General features: G+C 41.5%; 1 protein-coding gene across 2 annotated transcripts in view; it reads left to right on the top strand.

The window, feature by feature from the left end:
* Positions 1 to 13,212, top strand: part of NPTN (neuroplastin) — a 29,656-nt gene that overhangs the window by 13,590 nt on the left and 2,854 nt on the right. For both annotated transcript variants that reach the window (XM_026709909.2, XM_026709911.2), the window contains 2 exons: positions 418 to 551; positions 1,491 to 1,764. In XM_026709909.2, the coding sequence (XP_026565694.1) occupies positions 418 to 551; positions 1,491 to 1,764 (408 nt within the window). The remainder of the gene's footprint in view (positions 1 to 417; positions 552 to 1,490; positions 1,765 to 13,212) is intronic.

Here is a 13,212-nt window from a genome sequence, read left to right as displayed (position 1 = left end):
AGCGCTTTTCTGGCTTTAGTTTATTGCTCCGTGCTGTTGTACTGTTCAGTACATATCTGAAGGCGTTTCCCCAGACTTTCTAGATACTGTTGGGTTACTCAGTGAGGCTAAAAACAGAAACCAGAATTGGGCACGAACGCTCTGCCGACTCTCCCATGACAGGAGATTACACAATAAATAGTTCAATACAAAATGGAAGGAAGCTCTAAATAAATAAACAGTGGCAAAACTGAATATATTAAGCCACTGAACGGCCCACCACTGTGCTTCCTGGAGTTTTGAACAGTGGGTGACGGTTTTGAATTCCATTATATAGGGTTGTGACCGTTCTATAGAGGAAACAAGGCTGAATTATACACTGCTCTTTTTCTCTCCTCCCCACCTCTTCCCCCCCCCCCTTTTTTTTGTGCCTGTTAGCTTCTCCTGACATTACTGGGCATAAGCGAAGTGAGAACAAGAACGAAGGGCAGGAGGCAATGATGTACTGCAAGTCTGTTGGCTACCCACATCCAGAGTGGACGTGGTACAAAAAAGTCAACGGAATGCTTCTGGTGAGTAGAAGACCAAACTCCCACTAGGTAAACTCAGCTGCTGGCTGACATTTGCAACACGAGGCCAAAGGAATGAAACTATTCCAGTATTTTTGCCTCCTCTAACGGCAGATCATTCTCTCTTGTTCTGCAAATGGCTTTTGTTGGGGGGGCGGGGGGTGAGGAGGGCTTTCTATGTGTTTGTTAAACTTGAAGTATGAAGATCAAAACCGGAGACGTCTTAAGAGCAAAACCAGGTATGGTCCCTGCAACAGATTGTTAAAAATAATGTAACTTCTGGGCAGGAAACCTCTTGCAGGCGACCCTGCTTTCTAACGCAGAACCAGAACCCAAACATCCAGTTGCATATAGCTTCCCTTCGAGCTTCCTGCATCCTTTTCTGACTAACTTTGCTTGCTCCTCAGAATTGTTCCTCCGTGGCTATCTGAAATACAGGCAGTCCTCGACTTACGGCAGTCCATTTAGTGACTATTCGAAATTATAACGATGCAAAAAAAAATATGACTTACGACCCATTCCTCACACTTACCACTGTTCGAAATTCAGAAGCTTGGCAGCTGAGTCATATTTATGATGGTTGCCGTGTGCTGGGGTCCTTTTGCGATCTTCTGACAAGCAGAAAAGCCGTGTTATTTAACAACTGCGGTGACTCACTGAAGCAACTTGCTTAGCCCACACAAACTTGGGGGCTCAGTTGTGGTCGTAAGCCGAGGACATGCCAGTATACCTGTCGTCTTCCATCACAAGTGAACTTCAGGAGGTTTTAAAAGGCAGGAGAACCTTCAGCAAGTGGAACGAGTAGGTGAATGAACTTCTCTCGTGCCCAGCTTACCAAATTCTCCTAATGAAGAATATTAAGTTCGTTCAGGAGATGGGATGTGGGCATATAACACCCTAACTGGAATGCTTGGTAATGTTGCTCTACCCTTTTCTCATTAGAGTATCGATAACTCTTCCGGTCGCTTCTTCATTAACAACAAAGACAATTACACCGAACTCCGTATTACAAACCTGCAGATCAACGAAGATCCTGGGAGTTACGTCTGCAATGCCACCAACTCCGTGAACACGGCCGCTGAAACCACCATCCTGCGCGTACGCAGCCATTTGGCTCCTCTCTGGCCCTTCCTGGGAATTCTGGCAGAGATCATCATTCTTGTGGTTATCATAGTGGTTTATGAGAAAAGGAAGCGGCCAGATGAGGTTCCAGATGGTAAGTTTTCTTCCACACCGCTGGGTTTGCTGGGAACCAGGCCCTTGGGTTTTTTTTCCCTTGGGGAGCCATCCTTTTTAAAAAAGTTGGCGTTATCAACCGATACTTTCCAATTTCGGGTTGCTGAAGGCTGCCGGGAAATCCTTGTCTCTCGGTCCTTGCGTTTGAGAGGCCTTGACAGAGAAGATACTGAAATATTTGTATCTTTAAAAAGACTCTTGTCAAATGAGGGAAAAATCAGGAAGTCCAGGCAGTTCAAATGAATATAAAGGTTTGTTGTGAGCTTATGATCTCGACAAGAATCTGAATTACTAACGGCCAAGGGAAATTAGCAGGAATGAAGAATAGAAGGAATTCTAGGTGGGCTGGACTTAGATCTCTTGTGGGCGCGAAGGGACTCAAGACTGATGATGCATTTGACCCCTCCCTCTCTCAGGCTCAGCCTGGTCTTGTCCTACAGACTTCTTCCTAGCATGCGAGACATTTTAAAACACAACGTTGCTTGTTACTAAATTCGCTGTGCCTAAATGCAGCTTCGGTTCAATACATACGGTACTAGGTCTTGCTGGAGGAAAACAAAGAAGGATTTTTCAAGTTAATTGCTAAAACTTTTTAAAGACCTCTTGACTGCAGATACTTGCAACCTGCCTTTGCATGAATAAGATCTAATGCTTTAAGCGACTAAAACACATTGTAATGGAAAGTTTTTGCTCATACTTGCATTTTAAATGGTAGAGATCAGTAGCCTTTTGAAATTTGTCCACTGAATCCCGCAGACATCCCATAACCATCCCGAATCTTCTGCTTGAGACTCCTTTGAGGTAGTGAAGCTTTAATCTGAACTTTCTTCTTGGTATGGCTATTTCTTTCCTATTATTATTATTAGTAGTAGTAGTAGTAGTAGTGAGAAAATAGGGGTCTTAGCAACAATAAGATAGGTGGACTTCAACTCTCAGAATTTTCCAGCCAGCTTTGGAGTTGAAGTCCCTCCATCTTACAGTCACTAAGGCACAGAAGCACTCCAAGCTAATAACTAGCTTCCTATGTGAACCTGTTTATGACAGACCATAGAGGGCATGGCTATGTCCATTGACAATTGAGGGTTGTCTGTGTGTAAATATTACTTTATGAGAAAAAATACAAAAACCAGAAATATGACCCCAAAATAAATGGCATCTTCCTTTTAAATGGGGAAGTTGTTTTAGAAATAAATTGTTGTTAATTCCCATCTAACCTCTTGAATAAGATACTGTGTTCATGGGATAAGGACTGTGTCATGTAGACAATACAGCACACTAAATTGCAATTATACAGAAACAAACACTTCCTAAACGGTGCAATAATTCTGGACTAGCCATGTAAGATAAGATAAATTTTTTAAAATCATGGTCCTGCCAATAACAGATGCTGAAGGTGTCATAATGGATTCCATCTTTTTATTTTGGAAAAAAAAATAGATTCCATTTGACGGTCCTGTTTTTCCATAGCTGCCTTGACAAAATGTTCAGCTTTTTCAAATGAGATAAGATAAGATAAATTTATTGTCATTGTACTCAGAAACCTGAGCAGGTCAGCTTTGGTACATTTGTGTAAAAATGGGCCCGCATTTTTATTATATGCCTAAAATCCAATAATTAATTTATTTAGGAAACTTACATAGCTGCCTATTTGCTTGCAGTGACTCTAGGAGTTTTACAAGCAATAAAAACATAGCAGAGAAAATAAAATAAAAACAATAACTCCCACCTCCGATAGTGGCAGTTTTTGTTCTTCCAGTTTTCAAAAACCTATTCCGGCTTGGATATTAATTTTAGTTTAATCAGCTGGAATACAGTCTATATCCAGAAATATACCAGTCAATCTTTTAAACGGTTCCCAATTCCCCCCTTTTTAAAAAAAGGCCCTTTCTATTTGATCAGTCCACTTCTCTAGGATCCATCCAGCAGTAGCATTAACCGTGCTAACCAGAACAGCTTATACAGTGTCTCAAGGAAGATGGCTTGCTTGTATGTTTGTCATTGCCATGAACCAATGCAAGTTCTTTCCATTCAGCCAAAAGAGGCAGAAAAGATTGTCTGTTTCTGCTACAGCTTCCTGGGCAAACAGCTCCTTGATAAGAACTGGGTGGGGAGGGGGGCTGGGTTTTTGCTAAGCTCTTCCTTTCTAACAAGATGCAAAGAGAATTGAGTTGGCGCCAGCTTTCAATTCGGCATGAGACCCGTTGCGCATGGTCTTCTTTTGAAGAGATGGTTTTGTTTGGTTTGACAGCTGGATTAAGCATTTGCTGACACTGGACTGGTCTTCCTTTGAACACATTGCTAGACAGATGCATGTGCCAGGAATGTGTGTAGACATTCTTGAGAAGAATCCCTTGGGCTTCTCAATTGCTTGGAGAGTTTGCTTCCTGACTGTGATGGGGGGCGGTCTGGTGTTGGGACAATGAGGATAGCCTTTAAGAGTGTATTTCCTCGCCTTTGCCATTGAAGCTTCCTTCTAAACCTCGGAACTTAGGGGAACTTCATTATTGAGTTTCTGAAGAACTTCATTTCAAGCCTTCCTATCTCTCAGGAAGGAATGGCTATTTCCTTTTGGCCATTTCAGCTTTTTGCACTACGTGTCGAAGAGGGGACTCACGCAGAATATACTCTGAAGAAGCCGGTGGGTCAGTACTCCTAGCCATGGTTAAAGCCAGGAAACGTTGAAGGAGAGCTTAAAGCCTAGAGCCCTCACTGCTTTGTCAGTGAGTGTGCTTCTTCAGGTTTAGGGCCACAATGCATCCTTGGGGTGTGATGACCCAGGGTGTGGCACAAAGGCAACACAGTCAAATAAGCAAGAAAAACCCCTTTAGTACTTCCAATTTTGCCCCCAATGTCCAGATTACCTTCAGCTGGAGAAAAACTCTCCCTTTGACTGGAGAAAATTCGGTCCAAAACAAGGCGCACACAAACTGTAACTTAAAATCCAAACAAACCAAACTGAAGTAATTAGCTTGACAGGGCAGGAGAAGGAATTTCAGACTTGAAAGCACAGCAAAATTCACACAGTTGGGAAGACGCCAGGGACACAGATAAGCCATGACGATACAAGATAAATTCATATTTGCTCCCAACAGCCTACTGCACGCAGCTTGCCTTTTTTATACACCCTGTTCCCGGCTGCAGCTAATGAAGGGAATCAGGGCCCTTTTCTCCCCCGTAAGCCATGCAACCCACGTTGCTCCTTTTCCGTTCCTCCCTGCATGCCCTAGGATGAAGAAGGGGTGGGCCTGGGTCTTCCTCTCCCTTGTTCTGTCTCTCCCTTGCTCTGCCCATTTAGACTTTGCCCTTCCCCAGCCTCCTCCACAGCCAACGGAGCAGCTCCTCTGAGTCAGACTCCGACAGGGGCATGACATGAAGTTTGAACTCACTTGTGGGCACCCCCTGCATAGATGGAGGCACATGATTAACAGAGATTGTTCATGAATAACAGTTGTGCATAGCAGCTCATTCAGTGTTTTACGTTGTCACAACGAGCAGTTAAGAACAGGTCCAGGCCTGCCGTCCTCGTTGCCTGCAGGATCCCATTTTGAGCACCAAAACCAAGACTAGGAAAGCTAGGAGCCACCTACGGGTAGTCCTCGACTTCCAACAGTTCATTTAACGGCACTGAACAAAGTGACTTACGACCAGTTTATATCCTTACAACCATTGCAGCATCCCCGTAAGTCACGTGATCAGAATTCGGGCCCCTGGCCACTGACTCATATTTATGATGGTTGCCTTGTCCCAGGGGCCATGTGTGTTCCCCTTTTGTGACCCCCCTGTCAAGCCAAGTCAGTGGGGAAGCCAGATTCACTTAACAACCGTGTCTGTGGCAAGGAAGGTCTTAAAATGGGACGAGCTCACTTAACAAATGTTTCACTTCCCAGCAGAAATTTTAGGGTCAATTGTGGCCTTACGCCAAGGACTTCCTGGATTCGACGGTGCAATTAAACAGATAATTTACTATAGAGGCCCCCGTGATATATTAGCGATTCCAAGGGTGCGAGGTTAGTCTCTTCGTGCAATCAATCTACGTCCCCTCGGCAGGCTTCTGTTTTGTTGGAACTGCGAAATTCCCAGCCAGCCTGCTGAAAAAAATTCGTAATTTCCATGTATAAATCAGTGACTGTAACTCTTTATTTTGAGCTCAAGGCAGCACTCCAAAGAAACCCCCCCCATCTTCTACTACAACGAATCAGCAAATCGGCATAAAAATCTTAAGGTTGCTTTATTCCAAAGGAGTTTCACTTCATTGTTGACATATTTATGCCTCCTTTCTCTCGTGTGAGATAGACAGGAAAGCGCTCTTCGATTTAACTCAGTCCTGAGGGTTTTGTGAGTCAGGCTGGCACCAGTAGATCCCTTTCGTTCTCCCAATGACAAGGCAGACTGACTTGCGGTCCAGGTGTACCTGAGACATCCTATTATTAACCTGGGTATTCTCAGTGTAGTCGATGTTCCCTACCTAAAAACAGCTGATCATTTTTAACCTTGACTTTCCAGCGCTCCAGATGTTGCTGTTCCTTGGAGCTACCCCAAGGAATTTCCTTCTTGGCTTATCTTATGGGCAAGTCAACAGCCATCAAGTTTTGGTGTATCTAACAACACATAAGCACTGGGTGCTTTGCTATGTTAGGCTGAAGTTTTCAAAAGCAGAGATGCCTTTCTGCAGTCATTGCTTATGAGTGAGGCAGAGCAGGTCTTTATGATACTATTCAACAACTCAACTGGGCTGTAGCTTTCGTTACACAAACAGGGACGTGTTTTTGTGTTACAGTCAAGCGGTTACTTTCCCTCCCTCTGGTCCTGTTCTTTTCTTCCTCCAAAACAATTATTATTTCATGGTATCAAGTCTAGTGTATGTACCATGGCTTCAAGTGGGAAATAAAAATCTTTCTATTGGATTAGCAATAAATCAACAAACACGTGCTTTTCTAGACTGCGTGTGTTTTGAAGTAAGAAGAAAGTAAGAACTTCCGCTGGTTTTCTTCCAGCTCCTCTCTGTGTTAATTTTAGCCTAAGCCAAACTAGCATGTTGTTTTCCCGTTTGAATTTTTTTTGCAGTTTGGAATAAAATAAAGAATGCCCGGTTTTCTTTCCTTGGCAGGGCAGCTGTTCCACTTTTATCGCATTTTGTTCCAATGCTTATTTTTATTGGCTTGATCCTGGTTATAAATAAAAGAGTGTGAAGAAAGCAATTTAAAACACAGTCCTCTTTCCCTTCCTTTCTTCTTGTCACTTCGGCACTCATCTAATCTCCTTAGCAAAAAATTTGGTTATGTTTTGCGCTTTGCTCGCCCGGAATGGTTGCCTGCCACTGAGGTTTTCTTGTACGCAGAAGGCACAAAAAGCCAAGATAAATGAGCAGCTCTTGTCCTTTATCCCAGGTGTTAATTTTTATAGATGCTCTTTCCAGCCACTTGGAATGATCTTGGCCAGTTGATGCTATTGTTAAACACCAGTGATGTCTCCGATGCCCCCATAGGCAGGTTTCTATGGAGGAGGCCTCCTAACCCAAAGGAGAATAGAATAGAATAGAATAGAATAGAATAGAATAGAATAGAATAGAATAGAATAGAATAGAATAGAATAGAATAGAATAGAATAGAATAGAATAGAACCCCAGAACAGAAGGAATGGAATGGACCTTGGAGGTCTTCTAGTCCAACCCCTGTGAAATGGAATGGAATGGAATAGAATAGAATAGAATAGAATAAGAGTTGGAAGGGACCTTGGAGGTCTTCTAGTCCAACCCCCTGCGGAATGGAATGGAGCAGAGTAGAATAGAATAGAATAGAATAGAATAGAATAGAATAGAATAGAATAGAATAGAATAGAATAGAATTCTTTATTGACCAAGTGTGATTGTGCACACAAGGAATTTGTCTTTGGTGCATATGCTCTCAGCGTACATAAAGAAAAAAATAAAATATATTCGTCAAGAATCATCAGGTACAACACTTAATGATGGTCATAGGATACTAATAAGCAATCGAATCATACTAGGAAACAATATAAGTCGTAGAGATACAAGCAACACGGATATAGCCATAAGTGGGAAGAGATAGGTACTAGTGAGGATGAGAAGAAGAATCGTAATACGGTCTTAGTAGTTAATTTAACATTTATTTTGACTTTTTTTGTTACGGTATGCTATGTGAAAAGGATTTGCTGCTCTCCAGAAAACGAGGAACTCACTGGCCTGGATGACCCTCCCAAGGAAATCCTTTTCTTAACACCTTTTCTAAAGATTCTGCATTCTTGTCCAGCTCAATTGTTATCTGTGGAGTCCTTGGTGCTCTCCGCGGTTGCTTGTTTTCTTTCATTACCCAGCTAGGTGCACTGAAGATGTTATCCGGTTGGGTAAGGAAACGTCTGCAGGAAAACAACCAAGCTCAGAGAGCGCCAAGGACTCCCAAGAGTTCAACCCTGAGCTACAAGCATCTTCTTGCATTGGTTAGTTGTTACCTTTTAGCAGAAATTACTTACCTGCAGGAACCTATCTGGGTGCTAATCCTTACTCCCCCATCAGTGCATCTATGAGACCTGAAGGGTTGGCTAGTTCTCAAAAGATCTTTTCTGGTATATTAAAGTCTGCAGCTCAGGCCGTTTCGTTAACTCTTTCCTTTTAATCTTTTGTCAACAGCATTCAAGCAGGAGGAAGTTCCTGGCTAGGTTAATCTTTTATGGTGATGTTGGGCCAGATAATTCTAAATGAAATTCCATTTTAAAAGCACATTTTTTTAAATATTTTGTGCCTTATCCTACCTGAGCCTTACTTTATTCTGAGAAATTGGAAACCAAGTTGCCAAGGTAGAAGACTCAAATGAGTACACACCCCAACTGCTGACTTACTAGAATTGTTACACTATTAAATCTGCTATAACTTTCACCTAAAAGCCAAATCCTTTCATTTATTTATTTTTTCTTGGATTCAGGTTTGTTCTATCAACCCTCCCAAGTTAGGATTTCTTTTTGTTCTCTTGTGTTTAGTTTTAATTTTGGCTACATAAGTACAATTACCAAATATGCCGTGCTTATATTACCCCATACCTTGTTAGCTTACTTGAGTGCAGCAAGCATAAACATTAACAAATTGTGCTTCTTATAATTGTATTGCTGAAATACTTACAAAGTAAAATACACCATAAAACCTGAACCACACTATAAAATTTAGAGAATTTCCATCAGGCCTTGCCCCTTAATGCTTTTTCAGAATTAATTGTATGAATTCAAACCCGGCTATCTTCATAAAAATACTATTTATGTATTCCACGAATTTCATTCTATTGATTCAATATGCTGAGCATAAACACTGTTTATCAAAGGTCACGTCCAAACTTTTGTTTTCAGTCCTGATATCTGATTTAGAACTGATCTTTTTAGAGTATCTTAAAAACATACAAGCTTAATTTCCAGTGTTGTAGTTGCTATAAGCTGGTGCTTGGAAGTCAATTTTGTCTATTTGATGTTACCTGGAATACTGTTTTGCTCGTTATATAAATCAATTCAGACTACTTAATTTTTTCAGATCTTTCTTTTGCATTAAAGTGATTTTTTTTTTCCTTGTTAAAAATAAACTTTCATAGATTCCAGGCTCCGGAAATACAAAAATGTGCATATTAGATTTTGCATAGCTTTGTACTTTGCATGTGTTTATCATAGATATATAAGAAAAAAATTTGCACATATATGTACGTAGCTAGTATGCTTTTTTTAAAGTTGGAAAAAAACAGTTCTTCAAAGATTTTAATACGTTGCACTGTAGCATATAATTGGGCTATTTATGGGAAATGTCCCCTCCATTTTTTTTAAAAGTATGTTTATTCTGTGCATTTGGGGCTATTGAAATGTTAATCAAATTATTCATACTAGTTTCAAATTCCCTTGGCTTTTACAAGAGAATATCTATGTATTTTGGCCTTTTGTCCAGGCTTCTTCTAAACAATAGTATCCAATTTAATGTGATAGCATAATTTTCTGTAGGTTAGTTCTTATACATAGTCCTCATTTAGCGACCACATTTGCTATCAGAAACTTCGTTGTTAAGTACAGCGTTCACTAAGTGAAACCATAACTCAGCTTACAATCTGACTTTCGCCATATATATATATATATACCTGCAAAGGCTATAAACGTAAAGATTGGTCCTAAAATTACTTTCTCCTCGCTGTCGTAACTTTTGAACTGTTGCTAACTGAGGCAGCCGCTAAACAAGCACTGCCTGTCCTACTATTTAAGATCCTAGTTGGCATTGATTTACGGGCCTCTGCGAGAAGATCCGCTTAGCAACGCGGCCTCTATTCCTTGCGCTAATCCAGGTTAGAGGGCAAGAAATGCGCATTGGCTTCCTTCTCTTTTCACGCCTTCGCCCCAACCCCGCAATTTCTAATTTTTATTTTGTTCTTCCCTCGTCAGGTTGTGGCCGGTCAGAAATAAGAGACCTAGGTCTAGACTGAAGAGGGGTGTGAGGGAGATTGCCCGATCTCGGTCTCTTGAGAGCATCTATACGTGTGCGCAATGCCTCAGTGCTAGGGAAGAACAGAGGACATTTCTCTCCTGCCGGCTCCTGATCACAGATTCCCACTTTTATAAGGCCTCCTGTTCCTTTGGCAGAGCAAAACAAGTCAAACAAAGTCACCAATTTTAGCCTGTTCGTCAATCTCTTCCCCCTGCGCCTGAGCGAAGTTCCTGAACCTCATTTTATTTTATTTTTTAAAAAAAGAACGGAATGTCCCCCCCCTTTTTTTTTTTAAATACAGAGCGTACAGGATTTCCCGCTTGACCATTTTGGAAAGGGATTGTAAAAAATTCATCTTGCGATGTGAAAACAAAACCCGAGACGGCTGCTTGGACGCTTGCTTTTTTTTATAACATGCACGTAACCCTTCAGAGGTCCTGCGTTTCGGTGGTGGACTAATTTCTTTCCGTATCCTAGAGCCGATGTGTAAAATGAGAAGTTGGGAGTCTTTTAACTCGATGACGTCAGTGGAATGAATTGGGGTGGTGGGTGGTGGGTGAGGGGGGAAAGGCCACTAGTCTGAAAAAAAAAAACGTAGCCAGGTGGAAGAGCATAGGGACCCAGCCTCTGGCACAACTCCTAGCAAACTAGAGAATGACTAGATCTAGAAATGAGAGAGTAATATTGTTATTTGTCAGTTACTATGACTTCTTTTTTTTTTCCCCCTTTCAATTGCATCATTCCTTTAAAAATGGTGGTAAGTGAGAGCTTTGCATGCTTTGGAGTTTGTTTATTCTCCGCTTCAGTCTATACGACGCACAGTTCATGACGTTAACCTTCCTCCTCCTCCTTACTTTTTCTTCATTCCCACCCACATCCACTAATTTGGGCTTCAGTTTGCTATCAAACCTCCATTATTATTATTATTATTATTTTCTCTAATTTGTTCCATTCTTTTTTTCTCTCCTTCCCCTCATCCCCCCCTGGCTTCCAACATTTCTGTTTCTCCCCTTTTCTGGTCAACCTCTCTTAAGGGCTCTGGTCCTTTTTTTTTTTTTTTTTTGTCTTGTCACGTCCTGTATAGGGTGGGATGGATTTTTTATTTTTAATTTTTTTGCAAAGGTGCCATGGCTGGCCCAGGAGCTATTGACCGAGAAAGGCTTTCTATAACAGCCACACTTGACTGGACTGGGCATAGAAAGGAGAAATGGCCACCTCGCCAACCCACGATAAAAGAGTTGCATGTCAAACGCCCACCCACCCCACTCCACGAGCTCTGCCAACCTCAACGCATTCACGTTAGAGCATCCATCCTTGCTTGCTCATGTCAAGTCCGAAGCCAGCCTCGTTCCATTTGTAAGCTCATTCTTGTTCCACCTCCGTGTTTGACCACCGGTCTGTCTCAGGTGGCATAAGTTGGAGCTTCGTTCAGAATCCATTAGCCAAACGCTCCCCGAGAAAAAAAAGAAAAGAAAAGAAAAAAGAAAAAATAAAAGAAACAACCACCCTTGTTTCAGGCTGCTGGGATCGAAGCGAGGTTTCGAATGGCAGAATGATGGTTTTTGAACGCGGCACTAACCCTAACCCCGCTAATTCCTGGGAAAGGAAAACTTAAGGACGTTCTTCGAAAAGCAAAGCTTCTATGTTAGACCGTCTCTAGCTTAGGCTGCCTGTGAGATCTTCGTTGGGAAGGGAAGGAGGTTGAAAGATGTTTGTTGGAAGAGGGGCAGCTTACTTTTTATCGTAATGTGCTTTCATGTTTCCAAACCGGATGTGTCTCTGTATATCTCCACTGTATATACAGCACATTGATGTCTGATTGTCCTAGTTACTAGTCCTAGTTCTCTGTACCTTGTTCTGATAGTTTGCTGTGAGTAGCAGACTTCTGTGGACACTGGTGTGTTATTTTGGCTGTCCAGCTGTTAAGTTTGTGGTTAGCTTTCTTTCTTTTTTTTCCTCTTTTGTCCTTCCTTTTTTTTTCTTCTTCTTCTTCTTCTCGTTCTGGTAACTGTGCTGGTGGTGGCTGAGCCACTCCATTGCCTTAAAGGTACTGATGGAGTAATGTCCAGCTTGGGCCAACATTACTCCTAGTGTGTGCTCTTGCAGTTGCTTACATTGTTTAAAGACTGTAGTTTCCATAAATGCTTGGTGTGCCTCAAGTCCCCTTGTGGAATCCTGCTGACTTTGTACCCAAACCCACAAATTTATAAGAAAACTTCTTCTTTTTTTAGCCTGCCAACTATCTTATCAACAAACAAACTAGCGATGTAATGCAGAACAGGTTGCCAACTGAAGGTGTTCTTATGGATTGGGGTTTTTTTTTATTGCTTAAAATGTGCCTCTCTTTTTACTCCGTGTAAGGTAAAGTACAAATGAAAAGTCGACTTGATCATGAAGAAGCCTACATGAAAAGGGACAAGTTGATTATTATTATAATATTTTTTTTCCCCTAATCTTCTAAAAAATTATAAAGGGGCAAATTTCTGGCCCTCCAGCAGAAGTGTCTGTGACGTGTAATAACTGGGTAATATCATTTGTGTAATGTAACCACCACAAAAAGCTTTCTGCTTTTGGAGGGGCTGCTTTGCACCAGTCAAAATTGCCTCTACCCCCTTCTGAAATATTTTATTCAGAACTTGGAGCAGAGTCTGAAAAAGACAGGAATACTCAAGAAATCATGTGCCACGTGTTTCTGGGGAGAGGAAGATGGGGGAAAATAAAAGCATTGATTTTAGAAACAAACAGCAGGATTTTACAACTGAAATGTTGGTTTGTCTTCTCATCTCTCTTGTAAGATTGAACCACTGGAATTTGGGGTCAGGATGAGTATGTGCAATATTTGCAAGAATCTGTCCACTGAACAGTTGCATTTTCACAACAAGCATTCTTCAAAATAGCGTTGATTGAAATGATTTTGAACCACCTACTTTGTCATCTAAACTCAAATCCAGGAGAGAGAAAAATAAT

Source organism: Pseudonaja textilis, chromosome 13 (genome assembly GCF_049901715.1).
Source record: "Pseudonaja textilis isolate UNSWEBS1 chromosome 13, rPseTex1.2, whole genome shotgun sequence".
NCBI classification, from domain to species: Eukaryota; Metazoa; Chordata; class Lepidosauria; order Squamata; family Elapidae; genus Pseudonaja; species Pseudonaja textilis.
Note: the sequence above shows the minus strand (reverse complement) of the source record. Positions and strands in the feature narration are given on the sequence as shown.